The sequence below is a fragment of the Nasonia vitripennis genome, chromosome 5 (genome assembly GCF_009193385.2).
Source record: "Nasonia vitripennis strain AsymCx chromosome 5, Nvit_psr_1.1, whole genome shotgun sequence".
Taxonomy (NCBI): Eukaryota; Metazoa; Arthropoda; class Insecta; order Hymenoptera; family Pteromalidae; genus Nasonia; species Nasonia vitripennis.
Window position 1 is genome coordinate 25,799,537 of NC_045761.1, and position 15,788 is coordinate 25,815,324.

At 36.3% G+C, this 15,788-nt stretch overlaps 5 protein-coding genes across 5 annotated transcripts; all 5 read right to left on the bottom strand.

The window, feature by feature from the left end:
* Positions 1-351: 351 nt before the first annotated feature.
* LOC107981089 (glutamate receptor ionotropic, NMDA 1-like) lies at positions 352-2,866 on the bottom strand. The gene is made up of 8 exons (XM_016985532.2): positions 2,715-2,866; positions 2,148-2,647; positions 1,747-2,079; positions 1,511-1,676; positions 1,236-1,444; positions 1,073-1,162; positions 849-1,009; positions 352-779 (listed from the first exon to the last, which is right to left on the bottom strand). The coding sequence occupies exons 2-8, from the start codon at positions 2,334-2,336 to the stop codon at positions 458-460; spliced, it is 1,470 nt and encodes a 489-aa protein (XP_016841021.1). The 5' UTR covers positions 2,337-2,647; positions 2,715-2,866; the 3' UTR covers positions 352-457.
* Positions 2,867-3,206: 340 nt separating this feature from the next.
* On the bottom strand, positions 3,207-8,114 carry LOC116417596. Its single transcript, XM_031931394.1, has 13 exons — positions 8,109-8,114; positions 7,534-8,058; positions 7,131-7,460; positions 6,904-7,069; positions 6,622-6,830; positions 6,460-6,549; positions 6,242-6,402; positions 4,849-5,194; positions 4,435-4,773; positions 3,998-4,360; positions 3,836-3,928; positions 3,606-3,772; positions 3,207-3,528 (listed from the first exon to the last, which is right to left on the bottom strand). Exons 1-13 carry the CDS (start codon positions 8,112-8,114, stop codon positions 3,237-3,239), a joined length of 3,087 nt encoding a protein of 1,028 aa, XP_031787254.1. The 3' UTR covers positions 3,207-3,236.
* Positions 8,115-8,680: 566 nt separating this feature from the next.
* On the bottom strand, positions 8,681-10,868 carry LOC116417557. The gene is made up of 7 exons (XM_031931026.1): positions 10,373-10,868; positions 9,957-10,292; positions 9,732-9,897; positions 9,445-9,653; positions 9,281-9,370; positions 9,048-9,208; positions 8,681-8,979 (listed from the first exon to the last, which is right to left on the bottom strand). Exons 1-7 carry the CDS (start codon positions 10,799-10,801, stop codon positions 8,766-8,768), a joined length of 1,605 nt encoding a protein of 534 aa, XP_031786886.1. The 5' UTR covers positions 10,802-10,868; the 3' UTR covers positions 8,681-8,765.
* Positions 10,869-11,402: 534 nt separating this feature from the next.
* On the bottom strand, positions 11,403-14,141 carry LOC103316272 (glutamate receptor ionotropic, NMDA 1-like). The gene is made up of 8 exons (XM_016985531.2): positions 13,637-14,141; positions 13,076-13,572; positions 12,675-13,010; positions 12,433-12,598; positions 12,151-12,359; positions 11,985-12,074; positions 11,742-11,905; positions 11,403-11,661 (listed from the first exon to the last, which is right to left on the bottom strand). The coding sequence occupies exons 2-8, from the start codon at positions 13,265-13,267 to the stop codon at positions 11,436-11,438; spliced, it is 1,383 nt and encodes a 460-aa protein (XP_016841020.1). The 5' UTR covers positions 13,268-13,572; positions 13,637-14,141; the 3' UTR covers positions 11,403-11,435.
* A 135-nt stretch (positions 14,142-14,276) lies between these two features.
* On the bottom strand, positions 14,277-15,666 carry LOC100121863 (exosome complex component CSL4). Its single transcript, XM_001605422.6, has 5 exons — positions 15,504-15,666; positions 15,250-15,365; positions 14,923-15,171; positions 14,723-14,804; positions 14,277-14,653 (listed from the first exon to the last, which is right to left on the bottom strand). Exons 1-5 carry the CDS (start codon positions 15,535-15,537, stop codon positions 14,538-14,540), a joined length of 597 nt encoding a protein of 198 aa, XP_001605472.1. The 5' UTR covers positions 15,538-15,666; the 3' UTR covers positions 14,277-14,537.
* Between the last annotated feature and the right edge of the window lie 122 nt (positions 15,667-15,788).

Here is a 15,788-nt window from a genome sequence, read left to right on the forward strand (position 1 = left end):
TCTTATTGTTTTACGAATTGATACTATGGCTCTGCGTTAGTCCTCGTAAAAAAGCTTTCAAGACATTGAGCCCGAACTGTCCTAGATTTAGGATCGATGTACACGCATGCTACATTACGTGGCTGTTGACACGTTGTAGCGTCATTCGGTGCTTATACCAGGGGTGAAAGGAAAAAATGCCCAAGCGGTACTTATATAATATGCAAGGGTGACGTGTTTACAGGTAAATAGTATGTGTAACTCGATTGTAATATTGTATCTCACAAGTATTGAACGATCAATGATCTTCTGATAAAGTAAGCAAATAAGGTACTGTTCACTGATCTGAGAATAGAATAGTGGCATTGAAAAAAATTTTTATTTTTTACAAATTCTTTTTCAAGCGAATTGTATTGAAACATTGGATATTGGCCGAGTTAGACAATTTTTATTAAACGCCAACTATAACAAAGCTGAGTCAACAATGACAACAGCTGTGCACACTTCTTGTACTTTTTCGTCTTCGCCTCCAGGTTAAACTATCTCGTAGATTCTGTGATTTCGCTGTGCTGCTCGAATCATTGTCACCATCATCATCGAGCTGCGACGACATGTTGTGATACAGCTTTTCGATGAACAACATCAAAACGCTCAATATTGTACCCAAGATCAAGATGGTTATCAGAGGAGCTATTCCCCAAAGCCCAACAGCGTCGTAGTCCTTCGTGGGCTTGTTCAGCTTTTTGTAGTACATTCTCCTCATTCGCTGCATGATTCCGTTGTCTTGAAATCTTAGAATGCTAGACATATGTGTGTTATATTTTTATGGGTACTTTTAATGAAAAATTTTCTCAAAATAATATTCTTACTGGTAGTTTATAAATTCTGTAAAAGGATTGTTCTTCGTTAACGTGAATGCTAAATTTTCTATCCTGCCTGTTGAGATGCCTTTTAAATTGCACGGAATCATGTCGCCCATTTTATCTCTCATCGCATCGGTCGAATAATATGCTACTCTTTCGTGACAAACCTGCAATACAGAGCATATCATTTTCACGATCATGTCACTTCTCTAATTGCCAATAACATTCACCTGTTCAAGTGCTTGGATATCGGTCACCGGCAAATCCTTGTCCCTCTTCATAAGTTTGCTCATTCTTTTCAACTCGTGATTATGCGAAGTCTAAAAAACAATGCGTACATAATTCCAATTAAATTTTCGCACATGAAGTGCAAGTATCGATCGTAATACATACAGCGAACATTTCGTGTTCGGCGCTGTGCCGGACAACGATGAGTTTGTAAGTGCCATCACCCACGTAAGACGCTAAGGTGTCAAACGGTAAGGAGGGGGTGAAAATCGTCAAGTAACTTATTATTGAGGCGGAATAAATAGCCGATAAAACTACGGCGGAGAAAAATATCGAGACGTAAGCTATCCTCAAAGACGATGAATCTGGAAATTCTGAAAATTTAACGAGTCAAGAGATGACCATAGAAAAACTAGAGAATACGATTATTTTCAACTCACCTGATAATCCTTGTTGACAATAAATACCCCAGACGTACAAATGATTTTCCACGAGGTAATTCTTCAGACACCTTATTTTAGCTATTTTCGTTTTCATGTAGGTCAGTAGAATCGCAGACAGTATTATTAGGATTATCAGCGACACCCAGATGCTTGTACTGAAAGCCTGTAATATCGCCAGTAAAATTATAAAATGCGAATGCGTAAATAATCCAACAGTCGACTCCATACCGAACCTTTAAATAAGAATTCCACTGCACATCAGCCCCTCCAGGTTCTCTGATAAACAATTTGGCCCTTGTAATAATCAACGGACAAGCAAAATCGAACGCATCCATTCTCTCTTTCGTCATGGTTATCTCGGAAGTCGCAATGTCAACCTCTCCTGATTGCAGTCTGCCTAATATTCCGGTCCACTTGTTATTGCTGCTGTTTAACACACCGTAAGCGTCTTCGGACGAGACGAAGCGCAAACGGAAGTTCATTTGCGTCGCAAGTTCGATCATTATCTTGGCGAACATTGCGACGCCTTCGCCGTTTGCTTGATTTTTCAATAGGCTTTGGTGCTCCTTTGTGGAGGTAATTTGTTTATTGAATAAGCACAGAATCGATTTATGAATAAACTGAAAAACTCTACCTTCACGGATGACATCCTCAAGACAGTCCCTCCGACGTTGTACCTCCTCTGATAGAGATTCTGTCTGGTCTTCAGCACGAGTCCTGTCTCCCTCCTCCACTCCATCAAATCGGTCGTGATCACCTTGTTACTACTGTTCACCGAATACCACTCGCGAAGCTCAGCATCGTCGTAGCACTTGACCAGCATCCTCGTGTCAAATTTCAAATGGAACTTATTCTTGTCTGGTTTTTGGCAGAAGTCTTGTAGCTTTTTGTCTGTCGATTTCCAAAATATGACGAACCATACGTGAAACGACAACACGTGGTACCTCGTAAACTCGGAGAATCGAGCAAGATTGCTCTCGGACTCCAGTGGTAGGACGAACAGCTGTCATGGGTACTTGGAAAAAGTGTCGTTGTACTTTTTAATCAAGTCGCGGTACTGCAGAACTTGAGATAAGGTCCGCTTGTCCGAGAGGCTTTTTAGATTGTTGAGTAGCATTGTCGTGATGAACATGTCTGTTAAACGAATTATCATATTAAAAGTGGAAAAAAAATTGTAAAGTTTTTGTACAGATGAGCTTACTTTCTTGAAAATTTTCATACACAATGTAAACACTAGTCGCGTTATAATACTGCTTGAGGTCTGCTAACAAAGTAATGTACGGATCTGTCGACTGCAAAACGTTTCCGCGCATGGCCTGTATACAGGATTGTATGCATACAAGGCTCGTTATTAAAAAATTTACCAGAACCATCGTTAATTAATTTAAAATTTTATTATACACAATCAAGTGCGTATGCAGCGTATAAGTGTACCGTTGAAGAGGGGAAAACACTGTCGGTCGTGCTTCCGCCGCTTGACGTTTGACGCTTACCATCAAGGTGTACATTAAGTGCCGTTATCGGGGATAATCTTAAGCGGTAGATCGTGGAATTTGATATGAATCGCATCAGTGTGATTCAGGAATTTAATAATTAATCGTCCTGTCAAGAGAATAAATGTAAAATAGGGTATAGGATCCCGTTTTAATGTTCTTGTGAAAATATTTGTTTATAGGCATTGCAAGTAGTGTAGTATTCCAAAATAATTTGTAATATATTTTAATTATGAAAACATAGTTCGGTTTCGTACAATTTTTTGCTGCATTTTTACCAGAACTTTTTGGGGCATTTTTATGCCGTTAATTGTACTGCTATGTCTATGTTTGATTTTGAAATATAACCGTTCCAACAGCATGATTACAAAACTCAGGATCATTCCGAACAGCAGAATAGCGAGTGCCGGCGCGATTTCTTGAAGGTTGACTGGGCTGAATTCCGTCGAGAAATCGTCGTATCTATTGTAGTACATGTTGAATAAACGATTACTCATACCGTGTTCTTGAAACCTGAGGATACTGTAAGGAATTAAGTATTCAATTTGAGCAAACGAAGTTGAAAAAACATTAAATAGTTAGAACAGTTGCTCACTCACTAGTAGCTGAAAAAATTTCTGAGAGGACTATCTTTAACCAAAGGCAAAGCTTGGTAACGTCTTCGATTCACGGGTACTCGAGCTAATTTGCAAGCTCGAGCTGATTTGTATTTTTTGACCTTTTGATCGTGAGAGTACAATGCGATTTTTCGTCCACCATCACATGCCTGAAATATCGAAGAAATGTGACCTACTTTCCCTTAAAAAAAATATATATATTGTTAAATTACCATTTTAAATCCCTCGGTGAAGTTCAAAGGCAAACTTTTCCAGGGCAGCATTTGCGTATTCCTCATTTTAACCAAAACTGGATCCTTAGTATTCTAATCACATAAATTTTTTGTAAGATGTATAGATGCTTATTTTCAGGTAAATAATAGCATAAGACTAACCAGAAAAAAAGTTTCATCGCTACCGTTGAGAATAGTAACTAATTTATAAGAACCATCATTTAAAAATTCTTCCACAGTTGTAAACGGCAGCCTTGTCTTCAGAGTTGCCAAGTAGCTGACGAGAATCGCAGAGTATACTCCAAAAAGTACTAGTTGTGATAGATAGAAGAATATTATTGTGATTTTCCAGGACAAAGAATATGAATCGTCTTCTATTCCTTGTTGACAGAAGATACCCCAAACATGTAAATAGTTTTCAATGAAATCGTATTTGCCTTCGATTCTCGCTTTGATGTAAGCTAAAACTATTGGTAAGATCGTCAAAATAATCGCAAACGTTATCCACACGTCGACTGAAAATCCCTGTAACGAAGAATAATACAATTCAAAGCTTAAAACAACACTTTTAGAAATAGCTAAAGATACAAAAACACTACATTAATATAAGCATTCCACTCGATATCGGAGATTTCCGGATCTTTGTAGTAAAGCATACTGTGTGCTAAGGTAAGCGGCCATGTGTAGTCGAAAGAATCCAATCTCTCACTGACGATACCAAATTCACTAAATGGAACTTCAATGTTTCCAGCTAATATTTCACCCATAAAGCCGATCCACTTGTTTTGCGATTCATCGAACCTGCCGTAGGTCTTCACTGCTGGCAAAAGTGTCACACTAAAGTTCATCGCATTTATGAGCTCGTAAATGATATTTTGATAGACGTCGATGTGTTGCATTTGTCCATCAGCTGTTAGTCTCGGAAGCTGCTCTTGATCCTATAAAATAAAATTTACTATTCAGGTATGATTGAAAATCCTGAGAAATATGATCATGTTTATTTATGTATGAACCATCATTGCTGCTATTTTTAATTCTGCTCCTCCGAAGTCACGTCGCCTGTCGTATACGTTTTTCTTATTTCGTACAATCAAACCACTTTCGGCTTTCCATTCGATTAAATCTAAAGTTTTTACGGTATCTCTTGCTTTTGACGCGTACCACTCACGAATTTTTTCACTATCATAACATTTTACAAGCACGTGATAATCGATATTCAAATTCAGCCGGTTATCTGGAGGTTTTTCACAAAAGTCAAGCATACTTTTCGTAGGCATTCCATAAAAAATGACAAGCCAATTATGAAAAGCTAAGTTATGGTCTTTCGTGAAATTTCCAAAGCTTTGAAGTTCCTCTTCACTAGCGATCAACATCACAAAAATTTGCCGTGAATAATTTAAAAAAGTTCGGTTGTACATTAAACTCAATTTTTTGATATCGAGGGCTTGTAACGATAAGTTTCTCGCAGAAAATTGTTTTAAAACGTGCAACGTAGCTGTGCCCGCAAAATGATCTAATAAGTGTAAACAAAATTAAGGGTGTAATCGCTTAATGTAAAAAATCGTATAATAAGTATCGTTATAATACTCACTTTCCAAAACATTTTTGTAAATAATAAAAGTACTGTGTAAATTATAAAAATTCTGAATATCCAAAATTAAGGAAATATAGTCATTTATTACTTCGGAGATGTCAACACTCAGAGTACTCGATGCTGCCGAAAATGAAAAAATTAATAAAAGTAAGATATTTCTATTTGTACTCTTATAAAATAACATAGCGAAGATATTATTCAGTTGTGTATCTTAAAAAGTAAACAAAGGGAGTTTCGAGGAACACCATCGCAATCACGGTTTACCCGGTACTGATGGTTTTTCAATTTTCTACTAATAGCTGGGGTGATTATTTTATCTCCTTTACAAGATCGGTAATAGACGATTTTATGATTGTGCTTTTCGATCTTTCTGTAATTAAAACTAAATTATTGGGCTCGAATATTCAACTGATCGTAAATACGATAGCTGCATTAAAATTACAACTTTTGTGATTTTTTTTGTTGCTTTTTAATACTCCAATTTTATTCCTGAGTAAGTTGTAATTTCTTTATTTACATGATTTTTAAACGTATATTTAAGAGCGCTACTTATGCATTCTAACAACAATACAAAAATACTTATAAGTACTCCAAATACTAGAATCGTAAGAAGTGGCGTAATCTCACTGATGCCAACGGAATCGTAGGTTTTTCTTGAATAACCGTTCTTCTCCATGTAATAACGTTTTGTTCGCTTCATAAGACCGTAGTCGTCGTATCGACGTATACTAAAGTAGAGAAAGAAGAATTGGATACATTTGTGTGCTAAAATACACTTCTTTAGCAATTGACAATCGTAGATAAAAGCTTACTGATGATTTAAAAAACCCGTGAGAGGATTATTTTTGGACAGTGGTAGTGCCATGAATCGATTCCCTCCGGTCAAGATGGCAGTGATTTTACAAGGTACCGTCTTCGCGACTTTATTTTTCATCGCTTCGTTCGTATAAAACGCAGCTTTCTCACGGCAGATCTTGAATACACAGCATTTTGTTATAAAATAATAAGCAAAAATGAATTATTTTATTACCTGCTGTAATCCTTCCACATTATTAGCAGGCAAATCTTTATCTCGTACCATCATCTGTTTCATTTTTGCTACGATCGGATCCTGATTGTACTTCGTAAATTAAGAAATATATTAAAATCTCAAAGTCCAAAACGAATGTTTAAAATTTATTTACAAGCTTACAGTAAAATATTCATGATCGAAGCTATTCTTCATGACGGTGAGTTTGTAAGTGCCAAGACTGACGAATTCTTTGAAGGAAGTAAATGGTAGGACTATCGCCAAGTTAGTCAAATTACTGATGATAGATCCAGAGAAAGCAGCCGTGATTACAATAGCACAGAAGAACATCGAAACGTACGCGATTCTAAGAGGCGAAGAGTCCGGAAATGCTGCAATTTAAAAATAATGTGATGAATGTACATCGATCACATGGTACATTTTACGATCCACAAAAGTACCCACCTGGTAATCCTTGTTGGCAAAAAATTCCCCAGACATACAACTGATTTTCTAAAAAGCTATTTTTGTTGCCATAAGTTTGTTTGATTTTGGCCTTTATTATTGTAACGGCTATCGATGCAATTGTCATTAATATCATTATGGATATCCAAATTTTGTAGTCAAAAGCCTAAAATCAAGGTTATTTTAATAAAAAGCTTTAGTATTAACTAAAATCTAGAAATATTTACTTTTGAATAAGCATTCCATTTAACGGCAGATTTTCCAACTTTTTTTATGTAAAGAACATTAGGCGTCATGAAGAGCGGCCAAGTGTAGTCGAAGTACCGATGCCTCTGTCGGGTCATGGTTATGTCAGTGAAGCACATGTCGATCTCACCACGCGACAAATTTCCTAGCATCCCGTTCCATTCCTGTTCCGTCTGATTGAACAGACCGTAGTTTGGTATTGGCTGCTGAAAGCTGACGTTAAAGTTCATGTAGCGCATCATCTCCGTCATCATCAGTTCAATCGGCCTATCCTCGATTTTATTAGAATTACCCGCAGTGCGGACGAGTTCCTGAGATGAAGATTGAATTTTAATAAGTATTCAAAAAAATCGCAACATTTGAAAATATTGCTTTGCAGTGTACCTTGACAGTCGATACTTTCAGCAATTTTCCATTAAAATCTCTCCTGCGCTGATAAAAGGTCAGCTTTGTCTTCCGGATTAAACCTGTTCCAGGCATCCATTCCATCAACTCGTTGACTCTGACTTCAGCTTTCGGATCCAAAGCGTACCATTCTCGAATCTCTGGATTTTCCAGACATTTGACCAGCATCCGAACGTCGAAGTTTAGATGAAAACGGTTCACCTTCGGTTTTTCGCAGTAATCATGTAAAGCTGTTCCACGTCTGGCCCAGAATACAATAAACCATGCGTACATCGATAAATTATGTATCTTGGTGAATTGTTCGAAGATCTTAAGAGTTTGATCGTCCGTAAGAAGAAGAACGATCAGTTGCCTTTTGTTGCCAGTGTATAAGCTCTTATAATTAGCGAAAAATTCGGAATGATGTATCGCTTGAGACAGGATCTTCCGCGAAGAGAATCGTCTTAAGAGTTTGAACGATAACGTGTCAACGGCGAAATCTGTTGCAAAAGTTTTTATCGATTCCTGTTAAATAAATATTAAAAAAATATTACAACTAATTTTTGTATTCCTACCTCCATGTTTGCCATCGAGTACAATATAAACACTGCCAGCCGTGTAGAATTTTTGGATATCGATTATCAAATCAACACGAGTGTCAAGCATACTTTCTTTAGTGCCATTAACTAATGTCGCTAATATCGCAAGTACAGCGCACGAGACTCTGCATGCTAATATCATCGCCTCTTCGCAATTAGTCGTAAAGCAGACATATTATAACCACAGCAGGTACATACTGAGATTTTTAACGCACAAACATTGTTTTGGTTTGTAACTCATATTTGGGAATTCCTCTATACCCTGGGACACATTGAAAAATTCATCATCGCCGATGAAGTGATATGTCGACTCTAAATGTATGAGTGAGGGTGCACGTTAAGATTGAAAGGTATATCATGAAAAAATCTCAACCTATTTTGTCACGCGATCGTCGATACCCATATAATAGCTTCAGCTCGAACTGGACATAGCTTAAAAAACGTATCACTGATGCAAAGCTCTCTTTAAAGACCGCATCGCACGCTCAGTCCATCTAGCGACATTGAAGTGGAACTAGAACGGTAGATTTCGGTTAAAATATTGAATATAAACTTTTGTAACTATCGTAACTTTTATTTGGATAACGATGCAGATTTTGAATCATACATCAGTGACAACTGTAATTTTTTTTTTCAACAACGTCTGAACACAGATTTACAATAGTAATAGACGTATTCTAACGACAATATGAACAAGCTTATTATTACTCCAAATGCCAATATTCCGAGTAGCGGTGCGATTTCGTCGATTCCAACGGAACCACCCCTTTTTCTCAAATTGCCATCCCTCTCTAGGTAAAGGTTTTTCGTCCGCTTCATAAGACCATAGTCCTCGAATCGCCGAATGCTGTAATAATTGATTTGCATTTTACGAATATATTCGTTCTTATTTATTTTTTTTTAACAGATACTTACTGATAATTGACAAAACTCGTTAAAGGGCTTTTCTTAGTCAACGCCAGTGCCATGTAACGATTTCCAACCATAGGGATAGTAGTTATTTGACACGGTATGGTCTTCGCCACTTTGCGTTTTGCCGCATCGCTTGTGAAAAATGCTGTTTTCTCCTGACATATCTTCGAAATTCATTCATGAATTACATAACTAAGATGTACAGTTTTTGGTGAGATAAAATAAGTATTTATTACCTGGCTCAATCCTTGGACATTATTAGCTGGTAAATCTTCATTCCGCACGATAAAATTTTTCAATTTGATTATAGTCGGATCATTGCTATACTATAGAAAACAATAAAAATATGTTACAAATTATAGTCCAAAACTCACGACGAATATTTATAATATAGGCTCACAGCTATATATTCTTGATCATAGCTCTTGCTTTTGATACTAAGTTTGTAAGTTCCTAGTTTTATAAATTCTTCAATAGACGTGAACGGTAAGGCTGTTTCTAAATTCGTCAAGTTACTGACGATAGACCCAGAATAAGCAGTGATGATCGCAATGGCACAAAAGAAAAGGGATACGTACGCAATTCTCAGAGACAGAGAATCCGGAAATTCTGCGATTCAAAAATCTTATTAAAAATGTATTGCAAAGTTAAATAGCTATTATTATATATACAATTAAAGAGAACTACTTGGTAATGCTCGGTTGCAAAAAATCCCCCAGACGTACAATTGATTTTCAAGGAAGTCATTATCGTCCCAATTACCATTTCTCACTTTAGCCTTTATCATGGTGATGACTACTGATGCGATTATCATTAAAAATAATATGGATATCCAAATGTCCCAGACAAAAGCCTGAATACAAAAATTAAACTTAGAGCTTTATTGATTTTCTTACATCACAGAGAATTTACCTTTGAATAAGCCGTCCATTTGACAGCAGCTTTTTCGAACTTCCTGATGGTAAGAACATTACCCGTCATCCATAGTGGCCAGGTCCAATCAAAGTAACGTTGCCTTACTTGCGTGACTGTCATGTCGGTAAAACACATGTCGATCTCGCCGCGCGACAAATTTCCCAACATCCCGCTCCACTTATGCTCAGTCTGGTTGTACAAACCGTAATTAGAAATCGAGGGCATAAAACTTATGTTAAAGTTCATGTAGAGCATCATCTCTGTCATCAATTTTAACACCATTTCAGGCTGTTGATTCGACTTTTTGTGTGTTTCCGTTGCATCGACTAGTTCCTGAGTTGCGACATATAATTATAAATGAATATAGCTTTTCAAACTTTTACATTAAAAATCCTTCCATACATAGTCAATACCTTGACAGTTGTCACTTTCAACAACTTTCCATGAAAATCCCTCCTGCGCTGATAAAAGGTCAGCTTTGTCTTCTGGATCAAGCCTGTTCCAGGCATCCATTCCATCAACTCGTTGACTCTGACCTCAGCTTTCGGATCCAAAGCGTACCATTCTCGAATCTCTGGATTTTCCAGACATTTGACCAGCATCCGAACATCAAAGTTCAGATGAAATCGGTTCACCTTTGGTTTTTCACAGTAATCGTGTAACGTCGCTCCGTGTCTGGCCCAGAATACAACAAACCATGCGTGCAACGATAAATTATGTATCTTAGTAAACTGTTCGAAGATGTTTAGAGTTTGAGCGTCGGTCAGAAGAAGAACGATCAGTTGCCTTTTGTGGCCGGTGTATAAGCTCTTATAATTAGCAAAAAATTCGGAATGACGCATCGCTTGGGACAGAATCTTTCGAAGCGATAATTTTCTCAGCAAATTGAACAACAGCGTATCGACGGCAAAATCTGTTGTTAAAGTTTTGGTTTATAAATTGTCATGGATGTATTTACGACTTATTATATTCTTACCTCTTTGCAGGTCATCGAGAACAATATAAACGCTGCCAGCCGTATAAAACTTTTGAATATCCGCTATTAAATTAACGTGAGTATCGAGCTCACCCTTATTATTATTATTAGTTAATATTGCTGCCGAAATCGCGAACATGGAGCACAAAATAATTAATGCTAATATCATTGTCATTTTGCGATTACTCGCAAAGCTGACATAATAATATAACCCAGGAATTCGATGTTACTGTTAAAACAAAACTCTATAAATTGAACTGCGATTTTTCACGTGGATTCACGAGATTCCCTTACTAATGTGTGACACGTTAAAAATTCATCATCATCGATGAAGTGATATCACGGTTCTTAATATCCGAGTGCACGGCAAGATTGATGAGTGTACCATCAAACATTTCAACCGAACGCTTTTTTGCGATCGATAATAGTTTTAAGCTGTTTTTGAAGATTTTGGAAAACTGATTATATACTGGTAAAATTATTTATTTCATTTTCAATCCTTATACGACAGTGTATCCTGAATTTTTGCAAATGCGAATTCTGTATTGCATTTGCTCTAATAAAAACAAGAGAATACTAAAGACAAAGCCCAGAAATAAAATTGCCAACGCGACACTGATATCGGAAAATTCAACGGGGTGGAATCCATTGACTGTGTTGTCATGTGTCTGTGCATGCATATTTTTTATTCGGTTCATAATTCCATTTTCTTTAAATCTCTGAATACTGTAAGAAATTTCGATTCCTGTCATAGTAATCTGACAAATTAATTATTGCAATGTAATATTAACGGTCATATAACTTACTAATAGTTCATGAAATCCCTCAGTGGATTATTTTTAGCTAATGGAAAGCCCATGAAACGATTTTTATTCGTGAATACCATTGTCAATTTACATGGATACTCGCTAGTGCTGATTTTCTTCACTTTGTTTTCTTCCCCGTAAAAGGCAAGTTTTTCGTTACAAAGCTGTAAAAGATAGTGTATCTAAAATCCAGCAAAATTGACTAAACTCAGTAGTTGACGCTATAACTGATTCATATGTTACCTGACGGAAAGCTTCTATACCACTAACCGGCAATTCGTTATGGGGCTTCAACATTTTGCTCATTTTAGAGTAAACAGGATCTTGTGAAGTCTGCCGAAGGAAAAAATCTATAAAATTTATTATCATATCGCACTTCGAGAGTCAGATTTATCATAATAAAACTTACGGAAAACATGATTTCTTCAGCACTGTTGCGAAGAATCGTCAGCTTATAAGATCCGTCCTCTACGAATTCAGATAATGTTTCAAATGGCAAAGTCGTCGACAGCGTCGTTAGATCACTGATTATAAACGCTGAGTAAATAGCTATGATTATTATTTGGGAAAAGAATAAAAATACGATGGCAGTTCGAAGGGACGATGCTCGTGGAAAATCTGCAATTATTTAATAATAATAATATTCGTATAATTTTTGCAAAATAATTTGAAATGCTGTATAGAAACCCACTTGGTATTCCTTGCTGGCAATAGATACCCCAAACTTGCAGCACATTTTTCATGAAGCTATTTCCCATTAAATTTGTCTTTTCGATTTTCACTTTCATGTAGTATAGCATAATCGATGAAGCTAATAATAACGCTCCTAACGAAATCCACACGTCGGAACTAAATGCCTGTATATCACCAACAAATATACATTATTACAAATTATAAGCCGTTCTCGTAAACGAAAACGCAATAATAGCCTACCCTCAAATAAGCCTTCCACTTGAAGTTATTCATTTCAGGCTCCCTAATATACAGCGAATTCCTCGGCATCGAAATAGCCCAGGTATAATCGAAATACTCAGCTCTGTCCTTCAGTATAGTGAATTCGGTGAACGGCACGTCGACTTCGCCCGAGTCGATTTTGTCGAGAAGCCCCGTCCATCTGTTCGCCGTTTTGTCCCAAGAGCCAAAAGTGTCGACAGCCAGCAGGAGCTGGAAAGTGAAGTTCATTTGCTGGAGAACCTCGAGCATCATGTGCTGGAAGACGTCGATATTGGAGATCTTTCCGTTGCTTATTGTCGGTCCACTTTTGCCCTCCTGGGATTTTGGGTGAATTATTTTTTTATTAAAATACAAGAACATATGAGCTTATTAGGGTTTACCTTAATAGCCGCTAATTTAAGTTCTGCTCCTCCGAAATCACTTCGTCTCTGGTAAAGCTGTCGATCTGATTTTAATATCAAACCACGTTTTAAAGTCCATTCGAACAAGTCGAAACTTTTGACCTCTGTCCTTGATTTGATAGAATACCACTCGCGAATCATTGGGCTGTCGTAGCATCGAATTAGCATCATGGTATCGACGTCTAAATTAAAACTGTTTTTTTGTGGATTTTCGCAGAAGTTTCGCAAGGTTTGCGGTGAACCACCGAAGATTATGAGCCACACGTGAGGTGATAGTGGGTTTGCATTCGCGAAATTTTCGAATAATTTCAAATCTTCTTCTGATTTTATAAATACGGTGAATAATTGTCACGAATATGTTGAGAAAGTCGGATCGTATTTTGTGTTCATGTCCTCTAATGATATCGCTTGGGAGAAAATACGGCGTGTAGAGAAGCGATGTAGTAAGCTCCAAATCGACGTATTTGAAAATAAGTCTACAAATAAAAAAATATTTACGTCAATAAAACCGCAACATCCTGAACGTTGATTATTTCTTACCTTTTTCAATACTGCTGTGGATAACGATCACACTACTCGTTTTATGAAAATTCTGAATATCCAATATGAACTGAGAATAATGATCGATTTCGTGGAACACATTAAGCTTGAAGGCCATCGATGGTATTATAAAAGTGCAAACTATTAAATTTAAACTAGCGAATTTCATTGTTTATTTATTCCTAACTTCATTAATGAAAAACTTTGACAACGCAAGGTTTTTTTTAATGTGAATCGAACACTTGGATCGTATTGATAACTATCAAATTATTCGTTCGAATAATTATTTACTCAAAATATTACTGTTTCAGTCAGACTAATACGAAGTCCAGCTTAAGATTAAGTGCATTCGTATACAGTAGTACTAGCAAATGTAAAGATTAATATCATGTTTAGGATTTATGATTACACGTTTGATAAGATCTGTGTTGGGTGTTAAACGAGTTCGAGGTTGTATGTATAATTAATAATTGTACAGCAGTTTTCAAGGGACAGTTGGGTCTTGGCTTTGTTTTGGAAATTTCGAATCAATACGAGAAACACGTGAGCATTCAAAACGAGCTTCGAAATCCCGATCTTTATAAGATAACACGAATGAAAGCTGTTTTTACTGAATTTAAAAAATTTGCTTACAATGAAATTCGACGATACGAAATAATACAAGTTTTATTTCACGCTTTCAAAAATAAATATACATTTTTTACGTGATATTTACATTTTAAAACAGCCTATTATCTTACAATCTATCATTTTTATCAGCTCTGTGTGTAAATCTAACAGAGACGATATAAAACTCGTATGATAAATGCACTTTTATGAAAAAAGTACGATAAATTGAGGCAGTTATAAATTACATAATATAATAAATATATCTATTCAATAATCAATAACTTGTTAAGAATTATCCATCTTGCACAGCAACTTCTTCTGGTATAATTTTCGCCACTTTCCTCAACTCTTTTACTAAAGTTTTGGGGCACTGCATTTCTGTCCAACTGACTGGTACCATGGCAACTCCTGCAATTTTAATGTCTTTAAATGTATGTCCAATCAAAAGTTATAAAATATAATAAATAGATTATTAACCTTCTTCACTGTGAGCGATGACAACACCCAACTCATTTTCAGCTGTGCTCAATTGATATGTGTGTGCCTCTGTCATTGGTAACTAAATCAAGTATTACAGTGCTAAGGAAAATAAGCTTTCCAAAAACAAGAATTATTTTAAGCTGAAGCTCGTCAAAAATATAAGATCAATAATACATTTGTCAAATGTAGAAGGATACAACTCTTGCGAGGATTATGTCACCAGGTCGAAATGATTTGTACATTTCAATTCTGTCTTTCTCTGTGGCTCTGACATCTTCCCTCCGGACAATTCCTCTGTATGGTCGACTCAATACAATGTCACCAATACACTTAATAGTGCATTTACAGAACCGTTGATTGACAATTGTAACCATTGCTGTGACTATGTCCCCTGGAGCAGGTACAATACTTTGATCCGTCATCCCATGAACTTCAACCGTACACGTCTGTGAATTGTAAAAATTATTATTTACCCGCTATTATTTTCGATTATACGACGGAACAATATATTTTAATTGTATTACATTGTCATTTTTTATAACTTTCACTATTCCTGCAAATTTGGAGTATATGTAGCCAAGTTGTTCATATGTGCCTTGCCCAGCAATATTCGTTTTATCTGCAGGGCATAATCTCTGTCCTGTAAATGCATATTTTTAACTAAATATGTTGTTGATAATTCATTCAATTTTGAATTGGTTTTAGCAACAAAAACAAACTTATAGGTTAGATTCTCGTACTTTCAATCGTAAATATACCGTTATGTATAAAATCTTACCGGGAATACAAATTATCGGGTCTTTGTCACTCATTTTATGATGTCGATCAATTAATACTGCACTAAAATTATTACTTATTTTCTAAAATAGTCCAAGTGGTTTGCGCTCCAAAATAAATCGAACCAAACATCGAAGTAGCACGTGTAGTACTGTGCCAACTGCCAACTGTGCAAAATCGAAAAGAGCATTCCGTCATGTTGGCTATTTTGAGAGCCGTGAAGCGCGCGAAAATTAAAAATTAGACGACATGATAAAAAGAAAATAAATTACGAAATGTGGGGAAT

Excerpts from the sequence above, each read along its gene's own strand:
- LOC107981089 (XM_016985532.2), bottom strand. The coding sequence starts at position 2,336 with ATGCTGGTCAAGTGCTACGACGATGCTGAGCTTCGCGAGTGGTATTCG. Across the intron at positions 2,080-2,147 it reads TGAGGATGTCATCCGTGAAG|GAGCACCAAAGCCTATTGAA; the intron begins GTAGAGTTTTTC and ends ACCTCCACAAAG. Across the intron at positions 1,677-1,746 it reads AGTGGAATTCTTATTTAAAG|GCTTTCAGTACAAGCATCTG; the intron begins GTTCGGTATGGA and ends GCGATATTACAG.
- LOC116417596 (XM_031931394.1), bottom strand. Across the intron at positions 6,550-6,621 it reads TCGATCATGAATATTTTACT|TACAATCAGGATCCGATCGT; the intron begins GTAAGCTTGTAA and ends TAATTTACGAAG. Across the intron at positions 3,773-3,835 it reads TCACCGAGGGATTTAAAATG|GCATGTGATGGTGGACGAAA; the intron begins GTAATTTAACAA and ends TCGATATTTCAG.
- LOC116417557 (XM_031931026.1), bottom strand. The coding sequence starts at position 10,801 with ATGCGTCATTCCGAATTTTTTGCTAATTATAAGAGCTTATACACCGGC. Across the intron at positions 10,293-10,372 it reads TGAAAGTGACAACTGTCAAG|GAACTAGTCGATGCAACGGA; the intron begins GTATTGACTATG and ends GTCGCAACTCAG. Across the intron at positions 8,980-9,047 it reads ACGAGTTTTGTCAATTATCA|CATTCGGCGATTCGAGGACT; the intron begins GTAAGTATCTGT and ends CAATTATTACAG.
- LOC103316272 (XM_016985531.2), bottom strand. The coding sequence starts at position 13,267 with ATGATGCTAATTCGATGCTACGACAGCCCAATGATTCGCGAGTGGTAT. Across the intron at positions 12,360-12,432 it reads TTGCCAGCAAGGAATACCAA|ATTTTCCACGAGCATCGTCC; the intron begins GTGGGTTTCTAT and ends AAATAATTGCAG. Across the intron at positions 11,662-11,741 it reads AGGGATTTCATGAACTATTA|TATTCAGAGATTTAAAGAAA; the intron begins GTAAGTTATATG and ends AATTTCTTACAG.
- LOC100121863 (XM_001605422.6), bottom strand. The coding sequence starts at position 15,537 with ATGAGTGACAAAGACCCGATAATTTGTATTCCCG. Across the intron at positions 15,366-15,503 it reads CCCGATAATTTGTATTCCCG|GACAGAGATTATGCCCTGCA; the intron begins GTAAGATTTTAT and ends ATGCATTTACAG. Across the intron at positions 14,654-14,722 it reads CATCGCTCACAGTGAAGAAG|GAGTTGCCATGGTACCAGTC; the intron begins GTTAATAATCTA and ends TTAAAATTGCAG.